This window comes from Plasmodium gallinaceum (genome assembly GCF_900005855.1).
Source record: "Plasmodium gallinaceum strain 8A genome assembly, contig: PGAL8A_v1_98, whole genome shotgun sequence".
Lineage (NCBI taxonomy): Eukaryota > Apicomplexa > Aconoidasida > Haemosporida > Plasmodiidae > Plasmodium > Plasmodium gallinaceum.
In genome coordinates this window covers 1312809-1337914 of record NW_021628265.1, presented here as the reverse complement: position 1 = coordinate 1337914, position 25106 = coordinate 1312809, and the positions used below count along the sequence as shown (strand labels likewise).

General features: G+C 16.9%; 7 protein-coding genes across 7 annotated transcripts; 1 reads left to right on the top strand and 6 right to left on the bottom strand.

Moving 5' to 3' along the window:
- Positions 1-2028: 2028 nt before the first annotated feature.
- Positions 2029-6079, bottom strand: PGAL8A_00361400 (conserved Plasmodium protein, unknown function; the record flags this gene model as incomplete). Its single annotated transcript, XM_028672665.1, has 2 exons — positions 2029-5543; positions 5791-6079. The coding sequence occupies 2 exons, from the start codon at positions 6077-6079 to the stop codon at positions 2029-2031; spliced, it is 3804 nt and encodes a 1267-aa protein (XP_028529195.1).
- Positions 6080-7039: 960 nt separating this feature from the next.
- PGAL8A_00361300 (RNA (uracil-5-)methyltransferase, putative) lies at positions 7040-9334 on the bottom strand (the record flags this gene model as incomplete). The annotated part of the gene is made up of 2 exons (XM_028672664.1): positions 7040-7890; positions 8038-9334. 2 exons carry the CDS (start codon positions 9332-9334, stop codon positions 7040-7042), a joined length of 2148 nt encoding a protein of 715 aa, XP_028529194.1.
- A 1874-nt stretch (positions 9335-11208) lies between these two features.
- PGAL8A_00361200 (conserved Plasmodium protein, unknown function) lies at positions 11209-13413 on the bottom strand (the record flags this gene model as incomplete). Its single annotated transcript, XM_028672663.1, has 2 exons — positions 11209-12807; positions 12982-13413. The coding sequence occupies 2 exons, from the start codon at positions 13411-13413 to the stop codon at positions 11209-11211; spliced, it is 2031 nt and encodes a 676-aa protein (XP_028529193.1).
- A 518-nt stretch (positions 13414-13931) lies between these two features.
- PGAL8A_00361100 (conserved Plasmodium protein, unknown function) lies at positions 13932-15599 on the top strand (the record flags this gene model as incomplete). Its single annotated transcript, XM_028672662.1, has 1 exon — positions 13932-15599. One exon carries the CDS (start codon positions 13932-13934, stop codon positions 15597-15599), a length of 1668 nt encoding a protein of 555 aa, XP_028529192.1.
- A 212-nt stretch (positions 15600-15811) lies between these two features.
- Positions 15812-17089, bottom strand: PGAL8A_00361000 (conserved Plasmodium protein, unknown function; the record flags this gene model as incomplete). The annotated part of the gene is made up of 2 exons (XM_028672661.1): positions 15812-16231; positions 16334-17089. The coding sequence occupies 2 exons, from the start codon at positions 17087-17089 to the stop codon at positions 15812-15814; spliced, it is 1176 nt and encodes a 391-aa protein (XP_028529191.1).
- Positions 17090-18571: 1482 nt separating this feature from the next.
- On the bottom strand, positions 18572-20242 carry AMA1 (apical membrane antigen 1, putative; the record flags this gene model as incomplete). Its single annotated transcript, XM_028672660.1, has 1 exon — positions 18572-20242. One exon carries the CDS (start codon positions 20240-20242, stop codon positions 18572-18574), a length of 1671 nt encoding a protein of 556 aa, XP_028529190.1.
- A 2741-nt stretch (positions 20243-22983) lies between these two features.
- Positions 22984-24084, bottom strand: PGAL8A_00360800 (LEM3/CDC50 family protein, putative; the record flags this gene model as incomplete). The annotated part of the gene is made up of 1 exon (XM_028672659.1): positions 22984-24084. One exon carries the CDS (start codon positions 24082-24084, stop codon positions 22984-22986), a length of 1101 nt encoding a protein of 366 aa, XP_028529189.1.
- Between the last annotated feature and the right edge of the window lie 1022 nt (positions 24085-25106).

The following is a 25106-nucleotide window of genomic DNA, read 5'->3' as shown; positions in this document are numbered from 1 at the left end:
TTATAATATGCTTTCAACACATATATTTTCATTCATATAATTATATAAATTTACGAAAAAAATTCATTCTATATAAATATATATTTCAATGTATGTATTATTTTTATATTACATTTTATTAATATACTTACATATAATAAATCCTTTTATTACAAAAATCTATAAAAATTATCTGAAATTATGTTTATTTTGAAAAATGCTTCTTTATCGTAATTCTTTATTTTGTTTACATAATATATTATATATTTAATCCTTTTTTTTTTTTTTTTTTTTTTTTTTTTTTTTATTGCATGTACATCTAAATTAAAAAAAACATATATATATTTCTGTTATTCCTCTTCTGAATAAATTATGTAAATTTAAGCTTAACCCTTTTGATGAAAATAAAAAAGGAAAAAAAAAGTAAATTAATGATATAAAAATTTAATATTTCAAAAAATATTTATATTTTTTTGTTAAAAAATTAAATAAGCTAAATGACACTTGTTTTTTTATTATTATTTTCTTTGAATATATAAAAAAAAAAAAAAATAAAAATGTTTTTTTTCTTGTAGTATATTAAATTAAAATAATATGTAATATAAGTAATAATTCATTATAAAATGATAAATATAGATTAAATTAAAAATAAATAAAAACAAATTAATTATATAGATTCAAATTTTTTTTGAAAATTATAAATATATGTATTTATAAATAATTTTTTTTTTTTTTTTTTTTTTTTTTTTTTATAACATTAAAAAAAAAAAAAAATGAATTGGGTGTATGCAATTATGTTAATTTAATTGATATCAGTATATAAATTGCTTAATATATTATACATTATTATTTTAGAAAAAATGATTAAATTTTATTCGTACAACATCATAAAGTATATATATATATTTTTTTTTTTTTTTTTTTATTTTATCATTTTTGTATTTTATTTTTTATTCTAAGTAAAAGAAAAAAAGAAAATCAGAATATCCATTGAAAAATAAAAATATTTTGCAGCATGCAATTTTTTAAAGCCCCCATATATATAAAAAGTGAAAAAAAATATATGTATCATAAAAAAATATAAAGAAATAAGAACAAAACACACAATATTCTAAAAAAATAAAAATGTTAATATATATATATATATAAGTGAAACCTTAAGTATTAATTATTTATATTTAAAAAAATAAAAACAAAAACGTTTAAAATTTCTAAATATTCTTACCCCCTTCAATAGTTCATTAATTTCATTTAATAAATATATATTTATGTAAATTTCAATAATACAAAAAAAATATATATAGAATATCTATCTTTCGACGTTTTGTTTTTTTCTATATTCTTGTAGCGAAAATAACACATTAAATGATATTTTTTTTTTTTTTGATATATTTGATTTATTTTTAAAATATTATAATTTTCGATTTATTTTTTTCTATATTTAATTTTTAAAGAATTAATACTTCCATGTAATAAAAAAAAATTGGTTAGCATAAGGTAGCATAAGCTCTATATATGAATTAACTCATTTGAAAAATATCATAATAATTTTATATATTTATTTATTTTTTTTTTTTGTAAATTAAAAGTTAAGCGTTTTATATAAAAAAAAATGTCCATAAATTAATTAAATGTTTTTATATCAACGGGAATGTATTTTTATATAGTAAATTTATTTAAAATAATAAGAAAAATATACATAAAAAGGAAATTTATCAAAATTAATATTATTTATATATAGGTATTTAAAAAAAAAAAAAAAAAAAAAATAAATGTGTAATTTTAAATGATATTTTTTTAATTTAATTATAGAGAAATAATTTTACTAAAAAAATCAGAAGAAATGTAACATAGAGAATTAAGAAAATTACACTTATTAAATAGGAAGTTTAATAATAAACTAAAATAATAAATATTAATTTTACAAAATAATTTAATGTAATGAATTAGTATAAAAGAAAAATGTTAAGAAAAAAAATTTTTTTTTTTTTTGGCACACAAATTAAAAAAAAAAAAAGTTACGTGAATTTATGAATTCTTCCTTTATTTTTATATTTTTTTTAGATGAACAAAAAAAGATTTACCCATTAACTCTAAGTTAATATTATTTTTCATTATTTTATTCATAATCTCATAAAATGTATCTATATAGTCTTGTACTTTTTTTGTATTATCATTAAGAATTACTTCTTTTTCTAAAATAACTTTCATATTTTTTGTTGCTTTAATTTTAAATTTTTCATTTATTAAATGTATATTAGGTTTTTCATAAGATACTTGAAAAAGTTTAACAATTCCTTTTTTGTTTTTTAAAAGTGGATATTTTGTATCATATATAACTGTTGATGAAATTAAATAATGAACATTTTTATTTTGATTATCCAAAGAAAGAATTAAAGCAACTTCTATCATATCATCATCAATTGGAACAATTTCTTGATTTCCATATTTAGATGTAGAAAGAACTACTTTGCAATAAATTATTGAATCATAATAATAAGAAAAGGGCATATATTGTATTTCCTCTTTTGAAAAATAAGAAACATAAAAATTAAAATTAATATTATTCATATTTAAATCTTTGTATTTAGAATGTAATACTGTGTAAGTTTTGATTCTTTCAAAAAAGTTATATTCTTCTCTATATTTTTTAATTAAAAAATCATTAAAACAATTATTTTCTTTAGAATTATCTAAAAATTGTTTTAAATGTTCTCTTTTTAAATTATCTGCAATTATTGATGTTGTTAGTTTAAAAACCTCTTCTTTAAAATTTCCTAGATATATAAATATAACTTTTTTATCTAGTTTTTTTTCTGAAAATTTTTTTTTAATGTATTTTTTCATGCATTCATAATAATTCTCTATAGAACACACTTTCATTTCTTTTAATTGTATATTTAAAGCTTCAAAATAAGGATAAATAAATGATTCCACATTAAAACCTTTCGATTTTATGAATAAATAATCATTCCCATAAAATGCTTTATAAAAAATGTTTCTGTTATTTTTTCCTTTTTTATTTTTGTTATGAATTTTTAAAGATTCTAATATATAATTAATATCAGGAACTCCATATAAAATATTTTCATTAATTTTTTTCATCAATTCTGAGCGACTTAATGTATTGAAATTATTATGTGACTTTCCCATATCTAAATTTTGTATTTCACATATATCAATTTCTTTTATATCTTTAATAAAATTATCATTATATTTTTTACAATAATTTTTATATAAATTTTTAATAATAGGTAGTTTCCATAAATTTCTTATGTTTCCAACTCCACATTCTAATGTATCATTTTTATCCTTATTAATACTCTTATTTTCATTATCATTTTCATCATTATTCTCGTTATTATTTTCATTATTATTTTCATTATTAATTTCATTATTATTTTCATTATTATTTTCATTATCATTTTCATTACCATTTTCATAACCATTTTCATTATTATTTTCATCATTATTCTCGTTATCATTTTCAATACCATCCTGCTTCATGTTTTCATCGTCATTTTTGTTTTTATCATCATTTTTATTTTCAATTTCTGTTTTTCCTTCATTCTCCGTTTTATTTTCATCCTCATTTTTCGTTTCATTTTTCGTTTCATTTTCATCCTCATTTTTTGCTTCATTTTTCGTTTCATTTTCATCCTCAATTTTGGTTTCATTTTTCGTTTCATTTTCATCCTCATTTTTGGTTTCATTTTTCATTTCATTTTCATCCTCACTTTTATTTTCAATTTCTGTTTTTTTTTCATCTTCACTTTTGGTTTCATTTTTCGTTTCATTTTCATCCTCACTTTTGGTTTCATTTTTCGTTTCATTTTCATCTTCACTTTTTGTTTCATTTTCTGTTTTATTCTCATCTTCATTTTTATTTTTAATTTCTATTTTGTTTTCATTCTCATCTTCATTTTTATTTTCATTTTCTATTTTGTTTTCATTCTCATTCTCATTTTCATTTTCAATTTCTGTTTTTTCTTTATCTTCATTTTTTTTTTTATTTTCTACTTCTTTTTCATTTTCACCTTCATTTTTATTTTTATATTCGTATTCGCTTCCATTTTTTTTCTCACTTTCAGCTTTGTTTTGCCCCTCAATTACGAGTTCATCCTCCTTTATCTTTTTATTTTCAGATTTATTTACATTTTCCTCTTCATTTTCATTTCTATCTGAATTGTTTTCATTATCTTTTAATTTAATGCTGATAGCTTCATTAATTTCAGCATTCATTGTGTGCATATCAAATTTTTTTTCAAAGGAATATATATATTTATTAAAATTAAAAATTATATTATTAAAAAGATTTCTTACACTTAATACATATCTTTTAATAGTAGGTTTAAAAAGATAATCATCTTTAATTGTATCAATGCTTTTCTCCATTTTATTTGTATATATTCGTATTTTTTTATTTAATTCAGTATAAGAAACATCCCCTTTATCATCTTTAAACTCCTTTTCTTTTATCCAATTATGATCATTTTTATCATATAAGAAAAATATATAATTCATAATATTTTCTATTTTTTTTTTGTCTATATGTTCAAAATCATTTTTTTCATTATTACTAGATTTTAATATCTTTTCATATTTAGCAGCTTCAAGATAATCTAAATGATCAAAATTAAAATTACTTGTTGATGTAGTATTTATTTGAGATGGACATTGTTTTGGAATGCTATCCGAATGATCAAAATTAAAATCATTGTACTCTTCATTATATAAAAAAATAATATTAACGTCTTTAGAATATTTATTATTCATATAATGCATAATAGACATAATTGTTTTGTATGCATTTTGAAAAGTTATATATTTACTAATATTAATAAATGAAATACTATTTTCTTGAATTTTTTCTTTTGAATTATTAATTACTTCATTAAGTTCCTCCAAATTAAAGTCTGCATGTGGCTTCAAATTATTTATATTTTTAACATAATTATCATTTTCTTTACTTATCCATTCATAATATTCGTCAACTTTTTTATCTATTAAATTATTAACTTTTTCATTAGTTTTATTCATATCTGAAATCATATAATAAATACTTAAAATAATTTTTCTATGAATTTTTGATAATATTCTAGCATTTTTATTTATATCATTTTCTATTTTTTTTTGATGTTTTTTTGTTTTTCTATACATATGCACATATTCAACCAATACATTTTTAACTATTTTATTTAATTCATTTCCATAATCTACCATCATTTCATAGAAGCTTAAATTTTTGTTTTCATTTTTAAAATTATAAGAAATATTTTCAAAATATTTAATTATTGAAAGTGTATTATTGTATTTTTGACTCATAATATTATTTATTCCATTTTTAGAATTTTTTATTCTATTAAATGTAATCATAATATTGCTGTTTAATTTATCATTTTTCTTTAATAGTTTTATAATCTCAAAAATATAATATTTTACTTCATTCAATTCTTTGTAGAAATTTGACTGAAATTTACTACCTATATTATTAAAAATATGAGTTATATTATGCTTATCTAATAATTTTTTACATCTCTCATTATTTATAACTTCATTTAAACCTAAAAAAAAAAAAATAAAATAAATAAATAAAAAATAAATAAATAAATAAATAAATAAATATATAAAATAGAATAAATAAATAAATAAATAAAATAGTAAATAAAATAATAGTCATTTTATAGGTTCATGCACCTAAACCTAATGAAAAATGTATATTATATATTTTTTAGATATTCATAAATTAATATGGTATAAATATAAAATAAAATAAATTAAAAATTAAGAAAAAAAAAAAAAAAAAATTACAGTATTCTTTAAATGATCCATATAAAAAATCATAATTAGATTTATTAAAATAAAATTTTTTAAATTCCATATTTTTTATTTTATTGTTTTGTTCTTCAATTTTAAAATTATCGAAATTATCCTTAAATATTTTTTCAAAAATATCCATAACATCATTAATATTAAAATTATAATTTAATACATCTATTAGACTATTATTTAAAAATTTATCTGATTCATTTCCTAATGTATTCTCTAAATTGAAAGATAAAAGGAAAATATATAATACAATAATTCTTAATATTTTCATCTTGTTAAAAAAATGTAGAAAAAAAATATAAGACAAATATACATTGGTACAAAATATTAAATTCATAAAATTTTAATTTTTATTTCTTTTTGTTTTTTTTCTTTAAAAAACATTATAAATTACTCATGCTTCAAAAACATATATATAATTAAATAAACAATTTTTTTTTTTTTTTTATTTTAAATTATTAGATCTTATAAGTTTATTATCTATTCTATAAAAACATTTAAAATTGCAACAATTATAAAAAATAATAATCAACATTAAGGGTCTTTTTTTTTTTTTTTTTTTTTTTCCTTTTATTCATTACATATGTGTTTATCATTTATTATAATATATAGATTGTACAAATTAAAAAGTTGACAAATTAATAATGTACATAATTCATATATGTATATGCAAACATATAAAATTGAAGTTGTATTAAAATTTAAAATTTGATAAAGAACAAACATTTTTTTTTATTCTGTGATGCATTATTCGAACAAATTTTAAAAAAAAAAAAAAAAAAAAAAAAAAAAAAAAAAAAAAAAAAAAAAAAAAAAAAAAAAAAAAAAAAAAAAAAAAAAAAAAAAAAAATAAAAAAAAAAAAAAAAAAAAAAAAAAAAAGAAAAAAGAAATTATCACAGTGTAAAAAAAAAAAAAAATTAATAAATAAACAAGCATAACATTTAATAAAATTTTTTACGATATTTCTTTAAATGAAATAAATTTTAAACAAAAAATTTGTGAAAATAAACATTTTTATAAAGATATATATGTAAATTTTTTTAGAAATATTTTTTTTTTTTTTTACTTTTTATTTAAATATTTACTTATTTTTTTTATTTTATTTTATTTTTTTTTTTTTTATTATTATTTAAATTTTCATAAAAAAAGTTTTCGAAAACAATAAATGTTTTAATGGTTGCAAGTTAAAGCTTCATAATTTTTTATTTTTTTACAATATTACAACTATTTTTAATTTTTGATAATATTTGTGATACATTCAACATGGAATGTATGAGGAAACATATCAACAAAAGCCAAATTTTTTATTTTTAAATTTTCATTTTGAAATAAAATATTTGTCACATTATTTATTAGAGTTATAGGATTACATGAAACATAAATTATTTGATTAATAAGTTGGTGTGCGCTTAAAATATTAATAACACTGTTGGCCAAGCCACTTCTAGGAGGGTCTACTATTACTATAATATTAGAATCATTTTCTTTTATGTTCTTAATCTCATTTGCAAATAATTCTTCAACCCTTCCTTGAATAAATTTATAATTTTTAATTTTATTTATTTCTGCATTTTTATTAGCACTAATAATACTACCTTCACATATATCTATACCAATAATATTTATCTCTTCTTTTAATTCATTAGCGGCACAAATGCTAATGCTACCGGTTCCACAGCATAAATCAAATAGATAATTTTTTTTTTTTTTGTTTATACTTATATAATCAATAACTTTCTTATATAATAGTTCACAGCTATAGTGATTTACCTGAAAAAAACATGATGGTGTTAATAAAAAACGATTATTTAAAATTATTTCCTCTAAATATTCCTCCCCCCACAAATGTTCATTCAATGATTGATCAGTAGAATCATTTGAATTATCATGTTCTTGTAAATATAAAGAAACTACTTTAAAATCAGAAAAACTCATGAACTGTTCATCTTTTTTTTTAGTTAATCTATTTATTAATAACTTTTTTATTTCTTTTTTTTTTTTTTGATCTAATGTATAAGTCTGGATTGTAATCATCAACTCTTTCTTACTATTTAAACGAACTATAAGTAATCTCCAAATTCCTTGAAAAAAAAATAAAAATAAAAATAAAAATATAAATATATATAAATATAAATATATATATATATATATATATATATATATATGTATGTATAAATTATTGAATATTATCTACTTATTATTTTTTATAGTTATTATATATATCTCACCAGTTTTATAAACTCTATCAAAAACTGGATAATTTGAATCTTTTATAATATTTTTCATTTCATGAACAACTTCTTTCATACATGGATGAATATGAATACATTCATCAACACCTTTAACTATTGGGTTTAAATAGTATGATTGTTTTTGTTTTTTATTTCTAAGTTTAGTACTATGTGATTCATTGATTGGTGATGCATTATTACTTATATTATTTTCACTAAAATTGCAAATATTATCTTCACTTGCATTTTTGTCTACATTGTTATGATTTAAATCTGTTTTCATCTTTCCAACAACAAAACCTATTTCTATATTATTATTTTCATCATGAGCTATAGTAAACTCACATTTATTTCGGTATTCATTTGTTCCTTTTTCATCAGGATATAATGGTTTGTCTATTTCAAATTCATAATGTTTCATTTTTTCGTCAATTGTTATTTCTCTATTTTTTTTATTATTTGATTTTATATCACTAAGTATGGTTTTATTAAAACAACTATCGCTGCTTGTTTCGTTTTTTTTATTTTTCTTTTCTAAATTGTCATTATTATTACTGATCATTTTATTATTATTCATATTAATTTCTTCATCAAACATACTAGTTTCAATTTCTCCAAATAATAAACTCTGTTTCATCCATTTGCTTTTTAAATTACTTAAAATTTGATCTTTGCATTTTTTTAAAAATTTTTGTTTTATACTAATTTGGTCCTGATATGAATATTTATAAAAAGGAGTTACATAATTTTCTATACTTTTATTTTTTTGTGCTTTGTTTATTTTTATAACACTTTGTAAATCTAGTAATTCGTTTTCATCCTCCCTTTTATTATTTTCATAAAGATCTTCAATTTTTAATTTCTTTGTTCCATTCTCGTTATCAATATTTTCATTAAATTTCCTTTTTTGAGAGTATTTTGATGATTTATTTATTTTAATAATTGACATATTGTCATTCTTATAAAAATGTTTATTTTCAATCATTTTTTCAAATATTTTTAAATCTTCATAACTTTTAAATCTAATATATGCAAATGGTTTATTTCTAGGTACAAATGTATCGTAATATGGAGCTTTTATATTACTTCTCAACCATTTGTTTAAACTTTTTTTATCCATATATTTTAATGAATAACTGAAAATACTCAAAACATTATTTTTTATCAATTTGGTACTAGAATAATCTTCCTTTAATTTATTATTGTAATTATTAATTGATAAATATACATTATTATTTTTTATTGCGTTTTTTTGAGCCATTTCAATAATTCCTTTTTTATCAGTGGAATTCATTATTTTCAATAATTTTATTTCTTTAAATGTGCAGCAGAAATTATTCTTTATTTTACTTGTACTATTATATAAACAAAAAATTTTTTTGTAATAAAAAACAAAAGAAAAAATAAAAAAAAGTAATAAATTATTCATTCAAAATTAAAAACATATATAAATATATATATATATATATATATATATATTAATATTTATATGTAAATATATATGTATGAATGAAAATTTTACTCAATACAAAAATACCTTAATCTTTTTTTTTTTTTTTTCAAAAGATACATCTCACATGCATCAAATATAATAAAAAATATTAAAGTAAAATTTAAAAAAAAAAAAAAAAATATAATAAAAAATATAATAAAATAGATCTTCACTCTGATACTCTTAAAATTCTCAAAAAAATATGTATATATATAATGTACAAATTATTTTATTATATTTTTTTTTTTTTTTTTTTTTTTTTCTAGTATAATGCACAAAAAATTTATTCAAATTTTTTGTAGTTGTAAATTTATATTCATGTACAAATAGATGGAATATAACAGTTACATTAAAATTCTTTTAAAAAAAAATTTTTTTTTCTTTAACTTTTTAATAATGTATTTCTTAATTTTTGTAAGATATTTCTTTTTTAACAATTATTTTATTTTATTTTTTTTTTTTTTTATATTTTAATATAAATAGGAAACAAAAAATAATACCAAATGAAATAATCTATTTTATAAAAAAAAAAGAAAAATAAAGTTAAAAATAAACTGATATTCATTTATATTTTTATCATTAAATGAAACATTAAAATAACAAGAAAAACTATTATCATATTCTCTTAATTATACTTATTTTTGAACTTTTTTAAAATTTCAAGTAATTACATCAAATTTTATTAATATAATGATTTAATATATATATTTAAACTAAAAAATTAGTTCATTTGTATCTTAACATTTTTCTTAATAAAAATAACAAAATTTTTTACAAAAAAAAAAAGTAATCATACATATCATGAAATATTTTGCACACAATTTCGTCTAAATATTAATGTACTATTGTTATTTCTTAAATATGAACATAAGAAATATTCTCTATTTCTTTTTTTACTAAAAAAATTTATGAAATAAGATTGTAATAAAGAATTAATTTACCTTTTATGTTATTGTATTCCATGTTAATGTTATTTAACAATTTGTAATCAACGATTATTTAAATATTATAACTTTCATACACTTAAAAATTTTAATTCACTGGATTATTATATTTTTTATTCATAAATAGTAATGATTTTCATATTTTATGAAGAATTTTATATAAAAATACATTCGTAACTTATATAAAAGTATCATAAAATGTGAATAAAAGATATAAATCTGCATATGTGAATATTAATTTTTTTTTATTATTATCCATAATAACTTCATTTATTTATCTTTTACTTAATAATAGGTAGATAATAAATGATAATACATTTTTTGTTTTTTTCTTTATTTTAATAATTGATTTTTTCTGTTATACATTTAATAGGGCAATTTTCATATTAATGTAATTATTTTTTTTCATTTAAATAAAAAAAAAAAAAAAAAAAGAAAAAAAAAAAAGTATTAAACAACTTTAACAATAATTATCTTTCTATTATGATTATATTTTTAATCTTTTTTTTTTTTTTTTTTTTTTTTTTTTATTTTTTTNTTTTTAATTTTTTTTTTTTTTTTTTTTTTTTGTGTATACTCATTTTTAGTTTTTCCTAAAAAATATCTGTTTCATTATTATGAATTCATAGTTAATAAAATAAAATTTAAGTTTTTTTTCTCTTTGTTAATCCTCTTCTTTTAGAATTACATTTATTATATTTTATAACTTTTTTTTTCTTTTCTTTTTGTTATTTATGTGTTTCTCATAAGAACACTTTCACTACTTGAATTACTAAGAGAATAAGAACTAGAATACTTGTTTTTCTTTCTTTTATTAACATTAATATTTTCATTTTTTTTATCTATATGTCTCTTTTTATATTTTTTAAGATTCAATGAATTTCTTTTATCTCTTTTACTTATACTATTACTTCTCTCACTTTCACTATTTAAAGTTTCTGAGGACAAACTTCTTTTTCTATTTGTTTTATTATTTTTTATTTTATAATTTTTATAATATTTTTCACTTTCATATTTTTCATTTCTAAGTTTATCACAATGACTCCTATCTCTATTCATTTTTTTATCCCTGTTGTTTTTATCATAAATTTTTTCATTTCTATTTTTTCTATGATTAAATTTTCCCTTAGGTATGACAAATGATTCTCCATTATATTTATTATTTTTGCATGTTATTTGAATTTCATAGTTTTCATCTTTTTTATAAGTTGAATCATGATCATTATTTTGTATAGGCTGATAAGAAATATAAATTTTTCTTCCATATAAAAAACATTCATTATTTTCCATAATTTTCATAGATGTTTCTTTATCATAAACTTCTATTAATGCTTCTTTTAAAAATTTGTGTTTTTTAGAATTATTAGAATTATTTTTTGAATGTACATTATATAATTGTATTTTTTTGATTTCACCACAATTTTTGAAAAAATCTAAGATATCATTTTCATTGCATTTATAATATATATTAGAAATTTTTAATTTTAGAAAATTTGTATTTTTCATTGGATTTTCAATTTCTTCATTCATAATTTTCATCCTCTTATTTATTTCATTTTTTTTTTTGTCTAAATATGACAAAACTTTTTCAATATTTATGTTTATTTTATATGTTCTCTTAGATACCCCTAGACTAATTACATCATTATTTGTAATTTTATATTTTTTATGAATTTCGCAAACATTATTATTTAGTTTTGTTCTAGATTTCGAACCAACATCTATTAGATAAACATGATAATCTTTACAAATATATAATATACAATGAAATCTTGAAATAGATGGATTAAAACAAATAATATCATTTTTTTCATTTTTACCAAATGATATATATTCTTTTTTTTCAAAAGAATAATTTTTTGTTTTTTCTTCAACTAAAAAACAATCATCTGTATAATTTAGATTATCTGAAAGCTCTTTTTTTGTTTTTTCAATTAGCTTATCATTATATACAGAAGTAGTATCAATTAATTTTTTTTCTAAATATTTTTCTTCAATAAAAATATCTGCTAGTAAATTTTCATCTGTTTGCATGTTACAATTCGTTAAAAGCCAAGTATAAATTTCATAATTTCTTAATATATCATTTCGTATACTCATATAAATTCTACCTAAATGATTCTGTCCTTTATTATTATAAACACCAAAAAATAAAAAATCTTTTATCATATTTTTATTTTTTATTTTTTCTATTTCTTCACTATTTACCTTATAAATTATTTCACGTTTTCCTGTTTCTCTTAAATTTTCTCTCATTTTTTCGTATCTTCTGAATTTATCTCTTTGTATCATATCCATCCATGTAAATTTATTTTTTATCCAATTAGGGTTCTATGTATAACAAAAAAAGTAAATCAAAATGAAAATGTAACATATTTAAAAAAAATAGACTAAATTAAAAAAATGATATTATTACTCAAAAAAAATAAAATAAAATAAAATATATTAAAAAAATATAATTAATAAATTTATATATATATATATATATATATATATAAAGTTTACTTCATTAAAATATGCAGATATCTCAATTAAATCAGGTATAGTTAATTTATTTATAACATCAATAATATTCTCAAATGTCTTTCTCTTTAAATCCGTTAATTCATTTTCATCATAATAAATTACATTTTCATTTTGAAATAATTCAATTGCTTTTTTTTCATTTATTATATTTAAAGCATCACATTCACAAATGCTACTATCAGTATTTTTCATAAAATTATTTTCAACATTTTTTATATTATCAAATTGATTCCTTAAAAAAAAATAGCAATGGTAAGGCGAAATGAAACTAAAATCATTAAAAAGTATTTCACAAATATAATAAAAACTTAAATAATTATATGGGCCACTGAAAATATCAATCGATGTAAATATACATTCTTCTTTATATTCATCATTATTTTGAATCATATTTTCATAATTTTTATTCATTTTGTTTCCCTCTTATTTATTCTTCTAATTTATACTTTACTAATATAACCATATCTCTTCAATTGTTAACTTTTATATAAAAAAAAAAAAATATTTAAAATAAATCACCTATGATTTTGAAAATATAATTCAAATTTTATCATTTTATTTATTTTTTTTTTTTTTTAAATTAATGAAGGTAAAAAAATTATAAAATTTTGAAAATTATTTTTATAATAATAAAAATGAATTCAAATTTTTGTTAATTTTTTTTTTTTTTTTTTAATTATTAAAGTAAAATTTTAGTTATTAGGAATTACTAATATATATTTTTATAAAGATATATATATTTATATTTTTATATAGCCTATAAAAATGTATTAAAATTAATATATATATATATATATATATATATATATATTAAAATTTTTTTAAGAAGATTTTATTAAAATTATTATAAGATTCAGTTTCTATTAGATACCTCTTATTTTCTTAATTTTAAGCTACCATTTGTATAATTTAAAATATATTTGTTTTGAATGATTGGTTTAACAAAATCATTATATTTTTTAGTACAAAATGAAAGAAAAATAAAAGTACATAGATTGAAAATTCCTGAAATAATTAAATTGCTTAAAAAAAATAAAGAATTAAAGAAGGATGATATAGATAATATAAATATACAAATAATTAATAATATAAATTATATAGACCCACAAAAAATAATAAGAAATATATGCAATAATATAAGGATAAAAGAAGATTTGAAATCTTTGAAAAAAAAAATTTATTTTAATCATTTATTATTACGAACAATAATAAATAATAAAAATCTTCAATTATACGAATTTAAGGAAGACGAATATAATAAAAAAAATGAAAATTTAATAAAAACTAATGAAAATGTTAGAAAAATATATGGAAGAAATAAAAGAAATATAAACAAGAAAATCACAATTAATACAAATTATGAAAAAAAAGAATTAGAATCAAAATCAAATTTAGATATTTATAATTCTAATGAAATGAATAATGAAAACTTTAAATTATTTGATTTAACAAATAATTATAATAGTTTTGTGTTAGATAATATTTTAAAGAATATTTGTTCATATATATATAATTTTAAAGTGTTAAATAGTTTAAATCAAAAAGAAAAAAATGGTTACGAAATGATATCTGTTTTATTAATATCAAACATTTTTAATAATTTTTTTCATTTAAAATATGGATACAAATATATTGTACATTTTTTAAATGGATTAAATTTATATAAAATTAAAAAGGAAGTAAATATTAAAAACCTAAACTTTAAATTAATAAGTGATTATTTAACGAATTTTAAAGAAAAGAACATTTTTGAAAAAGAATACAATATTTCTTTTGTTATAGATTATCTAAGTAAGTATGAGAGAAAAGATGATTATTTACATAATAAAAAAAATAATATAGATGAGAATAATTATATACAGAAATATCAAGACGAAAATAAGAAAACTACTTATATTGTTAATACTAAAGAAAATATCTTATTATCCTATAATTTAAATGAATCATTTTTAAATTATTTTTTAAATATAATCATAAATAAATATAATGTTGAAAAAATGAGTTTTACTAATTATTGTTCATTAATGCATTTATACAGTATATCAAATCATTTCGTGATTGATTTCTTTACATCCTTCCCAGTTTTATTTTTGAAAAATAAAATGTATATGAATATTAATATAATTATTATTTTATTAAATTCATGTATTTTTTTTTTAAAAGATAAATCATTTTTGACCAATTTTCATTCTTTTCATATTCATATAAATTCAGATGAAATCAAAAAATTAAATGAAGAAAATAATACTTTGGATATTTTAAAGGAAAAAATATATTCATTAACAGAACAAATAATAAATTATTTAGAAATTAATAAAGAAATTATGAATATTAATCATCTGTTACAAGTATTAGAAATATTATCTTATATAAAATATAACAAAACTTTGTTTTCATATATATTCAATCAAATAAATAATAGTTTATGTTTATTAGACAAATATCAAATATTTTATTTTCTTAATTCCTTATCAAATTATGATATAATATATAATGAAACAAAAAATAATATATATAATCAAACAATTAAAAATATAGATCATTATTCATTTTATGAAATAAAACAGCTGGAAAAACATTTACAGATTAAATATTAATTAAATAATACAAATTATATATGAAATTAATGTATATATATATATATATATGTATTTATTTTTTTTAATAATTTTTGATATTACTCATTAAAAATAACGTTTATATATGTAATTCATTTAAAGCTTATTAAAAATATACACTTAAATGTATATAAAATATATAAAATAATATTAAATAAATTATAATTTTTTTTTTTTTTTTTTTTTTTTTTTTACTTTTTCTCCCTAAAGCGATAGTTTGGCTTCATATCAAAAATTTTTAATAATTTAAAAAAATATATTTTTTCACTTTTTGAATTTAATATTTTTTCCGATAATTTTCCTTTTTCACAATTAAACTTAGTTTTATCATGAATATATTTATTTTTACTATTGTTACAACTAATACCATTGTAGTTTATATTATTATTATGATTATTAATATTATAGACAAATGAATTTATGTTGTTTTTATGAGAAAAGAAAATAGTTTCTTCCTCCTTTTCATTAGAAGAAGAGTTTTTCTTATTTTTATTTAAAATTTTATTTAAGAAAATATTAAAACTTTGTAAATTATAAATATTTATGCTATCATCTATTATTAAATAATAAGGATGTGGTAAAACACTTTCAAACATATTTTTTATATTATCCTATAAAAAAAAAAAAAAAAAATTTATTTTTTTTTAAATTTTTTCTATAATTATAATTATTTCTTTTGATAATTTTTTTTTTTTTTTTTTTTTTTTTTTTACTTTATTTATGAAATTAAGAATATTTATAAATTGTTCCTTGTTATCTACAAATATGTAAAAGGGGGAATTGTTCAACATAATCGCATAAATACTATTAAAAATACTGGAAAGATAATTTTCATCATATACTTTTTTTTGTTTAATTAAATAAAAATAAGTATTTTTTATTAATTCATCATTTACTATGTTACTTAAATTTCTAATATGACCAATTAATATTTTTAAGTTTGGAAAAATTCGAATATCATTAATATTCATTTTATATGATAAAATGTTATAATAAAAATGCATAAATGCATCATAATAATTATTTGAAAACAATATATTGAAATCATTTAAATCATATAAACATATTTTAGATAAATATATTGGATTCATATTAAAGTATAAATTACTAGTTTTATAAGTGTTTTTTAAACTTTCTTCTGAATCATTCACATATATATTATTAGTATCAACATAATTTTCCTTAACTTTTTTTTCTTTACTTATTTTATAAGAATATATATTTTTCGTATTATAATAATTTTCATAATTTAATATATCTTTATTTCTCTTTAAATCACTTAAATTATCAAAATACCAATCATATATATTTGGGAAGTACGTTTTTTTTTTTTTATAAAATTTTAAAGAAGTAAACAGTAAGCCTGGTTTCTTAATATAAACAAAATAAGTACCTTTTGATTTTTGATAATAGTATTCTCTAATATAATAATTAAATAATTTTTTAATTTCATTATAATTTGCGAGCATTTTTTCATTTATAAATACAAATCATATTTTTTTTTATTTCCTTAAATTTTACTTTTTTATTTTTTGTTCACTTTTGATTACATATTTGAAAAAAAATAGCTAAAATATATAAATTAATATTTATATTAATTTTCCTTTTTTATGTTATTTCAAATTTACTAAATGACATTATAATTACTTTATTCTTTTTTTTTCCCTAATTAATTTTCTTTTTTTTTTTTTTTACAAATTTAAAAAAATATAATATTGTAATCATTTAATTTTTTTTAAAAAGACAATAAGGAAAATTAAGACACTTTTATAAGCAAAAATATAACATTTTTAAAGTAAAAAAATAAAACTTTTTTTTTAATTTCCACTCAAAATAAATTTTTTTAGAATCATATATTTTCCTTACAATGTAATGTAACAAAAAAAAAAAAAAAAAAGAAAAAAAGAAAATTTTTTATATATTGTAATATAATATCTTAAGTTTAAATATGAAGTTTTTTTTCCTTTTAAATAATGTATTTTTTTTATTCAAAAAAAAAAAAAAAAAAAATAAAATAAAACAAATCAAAACAAAACAAAACAAAGCAAAAAAAAAAAAAAAAAAATAAAAAGAAAAAAAAAAAAAACAATTTACAATATATAATAGAAGATAATGATAAATAAGCTAAAAAATGAAAATAAAAAAAATAAAAATAAAAAATAATGAAAGTAAAAATTTTAATATAGAAATGAAAAAAAAGGTAAATATAGATTCGGAATACAAATAAAATAATATCACATAAATTTAAAAAAAAAAATAATTTTTGAAAAATATTATACAAGCTAAAAAAAATGTAATTTAAAAGAAATAAAATATACAAATTAAAAAAAAATATAAAATTTTAAAGAAAAACAACTTAAAAAAACAAAAAAATATGTGTAAGATATATAATATGTCAAAAATATAAGATGGAAAATTAAATCAATATCATTTACTTTTAAAAAAATAAAAAATAAAATTTTTAATTTTTATTTCCTACAAATATTAGAATTAAAATTAATATATATATATATGTATATATATATATATATACTTCCATAATAATAATACATGAAAAAAATATATTTTTAAATAAAAAGTATATAAAAAAGAAAAAAAGCAAATTGCCATAAAAATATTAAATATATTTTAAAAATTATTTTTAAGAGTATTTGTTCAAATATGTTATTATTTTACTAATACAAGTAGATCAAAATATATAAATAACATTTATATTTGTATTTATGTCTTGAGTTATTTTAATAATATTTTTCCTTTTTTATATATTTTTTTTTTAATAAGAATTTATTTACACTTTAAACATACATTATTTTTGTATGTGTGTTAATTATTAAAATGTTGGTATCTTTAGTTTTTATCCTATTGAACATAATCCATATTTCATTTAATATTCATATTTAATTCATTTTCTATTAATATATTTTTGTTATTTTATTTCATTTTCTTTTTTTTTAATAATATGGTTTTTCCATTAAAACTGGAGTAGTATGTGAACCTCTTTTCTCTTCTCCCCAGAAAGATGCTTCAGGATCAAGTAGTTCATCTTTTCTTGAATTAGATTTACCGTAAGTATCAGCTTGTTCCATCCTTTCATATTTTTCATCTGATTTTTTTTTTCTAAAAAAGTAAATGAAGAATGCAGCTGCTAACAAACCAATACCTACAATAATTGCAATGATAACTATCATTTTTTTATTGCCATCACCTTCAATAGAACTTTTTTCTAAATATTCATCTTTTGTTTTTACTACATTATTTTCTGTTATTTCCTCCATTCTTTCTATACATTTACATACAAAATATCTACAAGTTGTATTAGATACTTCTTCAGGATTGCATGGGCAATTTAAATTTTCAATATCATCAGATATAAATATTCTTGGGAATATTATTCTTTCATTAGTGTGTAATTCCATATGTTTAGCTTGTTGTTTTACTTCTTTTTCTATTGCTTTTTTATAAATATCGCAAGGAAATGTATTTTCCACTTCAGTTGGATGAGATAAAGCAGTAGTAGCGATAAAATTTTTATGGTTAATTAAACATGTTGGTTTTACATTAAAAATTTGGCATTCCTTAGTTTCTTTATTATAATTACCCCAATTAAATCCTACTCCTTTACTTTTATATTTGTCAGTTTTAAAAGCTCCTTTTGGAAAAAATACATTACCAATCATTTCAGCATTGTTATCTTTTGCTCCTTTTATTAATTTCTCATAATCACTTAATTCTTCTTCGTAAATTTTGGGTTGATCAGAAGGACTAGCTTCAAAAACTATTTGATTACATTCCAATAGACTTTCAGCTTCAAAAGAAACTGTTGTAGGTATTTCTTCACAGTTTCCATCAACCCATAATCCAAATTTAGAGTCTCCTAAATTTTTATGAGGGCAATATTCTTCCCAATCATTTCTTAAGTTTTTGCTTAAATATGCTAAGCTTTGAAATTTTTCGGACTTTTCTGGTTTGAAGCAAAACATAGTATCTTCATTACTTGCATTTTTATCACAGTATCTTGGACCCATATTTTCTTGTGCTGATATATATAATATATAACACATATTATTATTAGTATCATAAACAGCTGAATGTCTATATTCTGAATTTGCATCAGAAGATAAACGAAAAGAAGATGCATGTTTTGCACATAAAGATATATCATTTAATCCTCGAAGTTCTTGTACATCTTTATATTGTGATCTAAGAACGTCTATAGATAATGGAGATATTTTTTCTGTAGCTTCAGGAAAAGCAAATCCTCCTGATTTTATTTTATTTTCTCCAGTAGCTACTGGATCTAAAAAACTTTTAGTTGAATTAACTATCGTTATACCTTTTCCAAAAACTGGACATTGACCTGCAGGTAATCTATATGTTTTATGTTTAACTTCTGCATCTTCACCTAAATCAACTCTTACACCTGAACCATGATTTTTCTCTATATCAAACTTTTTCATAAAATTTTTCCATGGATTTTCTACATTTTTACTTCTTTCTACCACTGTTCCATTATCTAAAGAATTATTTGAGGATGTTTTTTCATTTTTTATGGTTTTCCAACATTTACTAAGGGATATAAAATGTTGAGCACTTAAAATTAAAATATAATATAATTTCTTCATATTTTGTAAATTATAATTTTAAAAAAATATATATTAACAAATTTAATTTTAATAAACTTAGGACGTATATATATATATATTACTTTATATTTATATATATACTTTTGAATTTAACAATGATGATAAAAATAAAAGAAAAAAAGAAAGGGAAAAATTAGTATAAATAAGTGTAATTTCTTCAAATTTATATTTTTCTTTTTTTATACATAAACATAAACTATCATGTATAAAATAATTAATTTGTATATTTTTTTTTTTTTATACTCTAATATACAAAAAACAACTCATAAAAGGCAAAATTTTCTTCTTGTGCATTAAAAGTAAAAAATAGATCCGTTAATTTTTCTCTTATTTTTGCCAAAATTAAGAGGCTCTAAAAAAAAAAAAAATCTTTTCATATAAGATTTATATTTTAAATTTACCACCAAATTTTTTTTTATATAATTATATTTTTTTTTTTTTTATAACATTTGTTACAACAAAAAAAAAAAAAAAAAAAAATTATATTTTTTTAAGGATAATATGTAAGAAACAAAAATAAAAATGATTCTGTTTTATACAACTTCTGCATGCTAGAATGAGCGCTAAATCACCAAAAGAAAAAAAAAAAAAAAATAAAAGTTCATTGAATTTTCTTGATAATAAAAAACAAATTTAAATAAATAAAAAAGTTACAATTGAAAAGAAAAAAATATATATATATATATATATAATTAAAAATTTTTAAAAATCGTAAATTTTTGTATAAACACTTTTTTGTGGTTTTTTTTTTTTTTTTTTTTGATGTTGTTAAAATGTGTTTCTTATGTAATTTATTTTCTAAAATAGGAAAAATCTTGTTTATTGAAGGAAAGTTCACAAAAATGATGTATAATAAAATTAATAGTTATAACTTTTAAAAATTATATAAGATAATTTCAAACATATAAAATAACATAAAAAGTAGGATGTAATATAAATAAGAAAATCAATATGCAAAGTGTTGTATATAAGAGAATTTTTATGAGTGTTTATAATATACCATATATAAACATATGTATCAAAATATCTACTTGGAAACATAAATAAATACGTGTATATCAATTTTTTTGTCAATTTATTTTAAAAATATTTATTATGCTTAAATTTTTCCCCAATTTCTTTATAGAGCCTTAATAAAATTTACTACATCTCTTTATATTAATTTTTTAAATTGAACATGCAAAAAAAAAAAAAAAAAAAAAAACATAATATTATTATTAAATTTATAAATTAGCTCTATTTTTTTTTTCCTCCCCATTAATAAGAGGATCTAAATATAATAAAGGACCAAAAATAAAAAAAAAATTTATTAAATAAGACTTCATTTTTTTTTATTTTAATTTAAAAATAACCAATTTTAAAGAAAGCCTTAATAGGAAAAAAACAATTTGTTCTGAATAAATATATATATAAATATATACAAATATATATATATAAATATATATATATTTGTTTATTACAACATAAATATTAAAAAGTGTAATTTGAAAAATATAGCAAATAAAGAAAACTTTTTTTACTTAATTATATAATTTTTTTATTCCAACTTTGTTCCACCATTTTTTTTTTTCTCATTTACTTAAAGTTTGTCTCTTTTCCGCTAAATTTATTTTCCTTATTCTTCTAATTAATTAAACTTTTTAATTGTTTTTCCCAATTCAATATTTTAAGGTTTTAAAAAAAAATAACAAAAATTAAAGGTATTAATAAAAATATTAAAAGATTAAAGTACTGTTAACATGGATAAAATTTTTTTTTTTTTAATATTAAATACGTAAGAACAGAAAAAAAAAAATCATTTGATAGATATACAAGTACAAATATTAAAGTGGGAAAATATTTAGAGGGATTTATTTAATTAATCTTTATAATAATAGAATATTTTTTTTAAAGCAACAGTATTTATAAAAGGAAGAAATAATATTTTGGATACAATAATTTTAAAAATGCTAATTAAAATAATTGAGAAAATACTTAGATATAAAATTAAGGAAAATATTTGGAAATATATAATTAAATATCTACAAAATTTATAACTAAAAGAAAAAAACATTAAAATCGTTAATGCACCAACATAAGTATATATATATATATATATATATATATATTTTATCTTTTAATTTTTGAACCTTAAATTAACTTTAAGTTAAAAAAAAAAAAAAAGTTTTTCCTATCAGAAATATAACTTTCTTATTAGTTTTATTTAAAAAATATTCTATTAAAAATGGAAAGTATAAAAAAAATTTTTTTAAAAAGTTAAAAACTATAAAAAAAAAAAAAAAATGTAATTTCTTAATAATATTAAATTAGAAACATTCTAATTCTATAATTAAAAAATAATTATTTTTTAAAATTTTATAATATTTTATTAAAAATAAATAAATCATAATATTAAATTTATATAAAAAATAAACAAAAAAAAAAAAAAAAAAAAAAAAAAAAAAAAAAAAAAAAAAAAATAGGAATAGAACTTATAAAAATTAAATTAAAACATAAAACAAAAAAAAAAAAAAAAATGAAATTATTTGAAAGTACATATATTTTAGTAAAAAATATTTTTTTTAAAGTATCTCTATAATATTTACTTTTTTTTTTTTTTTTTTAATGTTCTTTATATGCATTATTGAATAACTAAGTATTTATTTTCCATATTATTTTATATATATGTATATATATATATATTTATGAATATGTGTGTTTAGAATGTTTAGATAATTATCCTATGTAAATTGATATTTTCTCATTCTTATTATGTATAGAATAGATAAAATAAAAGCAAAAAGAGATACAACAATAAAAATGAATCCGATCAAAGTGATTCCAGGATAAATGGTTGAATTAGAAATAACAACTATTTTAGTATCACTAATTTTTAATCTATTTTCAATATAAATATAGAAAGGAAAAACTAAGGGTCCATCAATCTTAGCATATAAACGTTTAATATAATTAAGTGCTGATGGAATCATCCAATTTATAAAATGACTATTTTCTATAGCTTTACCAGCTTGATCATATTTTAAGGTTTGAGGTAATATGACTAATTTTTCATTAGTTTCTTTATTTTCTTGTAAAGATTTAGATTGTAGTTTTTCATCCATCCAAAAATATACATGATCTTTATGAGAATTAATAAGTTCTGCAGAAGGATTTTTAAAAAATTTTCTATAATATTTTATTGTAATATCTTCCACCTTTTGTTGTATTGGTATAGGTGTAGGAAATGGGAATTCATCTGGTTCTCTATCATAAAAAATATAACTATCACTAAAAACATTCCACGGAAATATACCGCAAGGATGTAGTATTTTGTTAACTCCACCTTCTGAAAATGTAATAAAAGGATGACATTCACTAACATCTTCTTTTTTTAAAAATATTTGCCCACTTAATTGTTCTTTTTTAAAGCTACTTACAAATCGGTAATGATTTTGTTGTAAACCTTGTAATTCATAATGAACATTTAATTTTCCTTTAAGTTCTTTCAAATTTCCTATCCCTTTACAGTGTTCTGGTGTTACTCTAACAATTGAATATTTTGTATATGATTGTCCTTTATATTCATATGGAATTCTGCATTCTATATATTGATTACTTAATAACAATACTATAATACCAATTATCATATTAAATATAAATAAAAATATTAAAAATAATATTACTGATGAATATTTATATGCCCGTATTGGGCCAACCTCTGCTTCCATTCTATACCATTTTATAAATTTGTATAAAAATCTTACAAATTTTGAAGTTTTTTTATAATATAAATCTCTTTTTTTTTTTTTTATGTTTTCATTTTTCCTTTTTAAAATTTTCATTTTTCTTTTAATCCTCTTTTCTATTATTTACTTTCATTGAATCCATTATATAAATATTATATATATATACATATATATATATATATATAAAATAAAAAAAAGTTTTTCCTTAATAAAAGACAATAAAGTATATGTTATCACAATAATTTTAGGTTAAAAAAAAAGTTGTATATAAATGACTAATTTTTTAAAAATTTTATTTTTTATATTTCCTTTTATTCTAGAATCTTAATTAAATCATTTATTATTATTTTTCAGTAAAATTTATATTTCTCTTATAAAAAAAGTAAATTTTTTTTTTAATTATTTTTTCTTTTCCTTTTTTTATTAAATAATTTTAACTAACTACCCTTGAAATTTTAAAGTATAAAAATTATTAATGCACTATTTATTTTTCGTAAACAAAAAAATAAAATAATGTAAAAAAAATTCTAAAAAATCATTAAAAAAAAATAATAAAGTTGATCTAAAAAATAATTTTGATCTATGCACACTTCCTTTTAATTTTTTTTTTTTTATCATTTTTTAAATTATTTCTATATATCAATGTATTTTCTCTTTTTAATTTATTAATTGGTGATTGCTATATATATATATATATATATATATAATTTTTTTTTAGTAATTTTTAACCTTGTGAAACAGACGAAGTGTAAACAGTATAATTATAAAATTATCTTCCTTTTTTGTTTTTATACTGTAATTTTTTATATTTTTTTTTATTTAATTTTTTTTTTTTTACCATCAAGGTTTATTTTATGAACAAATTTAAATTTATCTTAGAATAGGTAATTTATTTATTGTATTTATGCATTTTTATTAAATATAAATTAACTATGAACAAACAACATATTATATATATTTTTCTTAAAAGGGATAAAATATTTTGAATAACTATATAATTTACATTTTTACTTTTGTTTTTTTATCAAATACCAATAATTAAACAAATAAATAAACATGCATATAATAGAAAAAAGAAAAAAAAAAAAAAAAAAAAAAAAAAAAAATTATTATAAAAA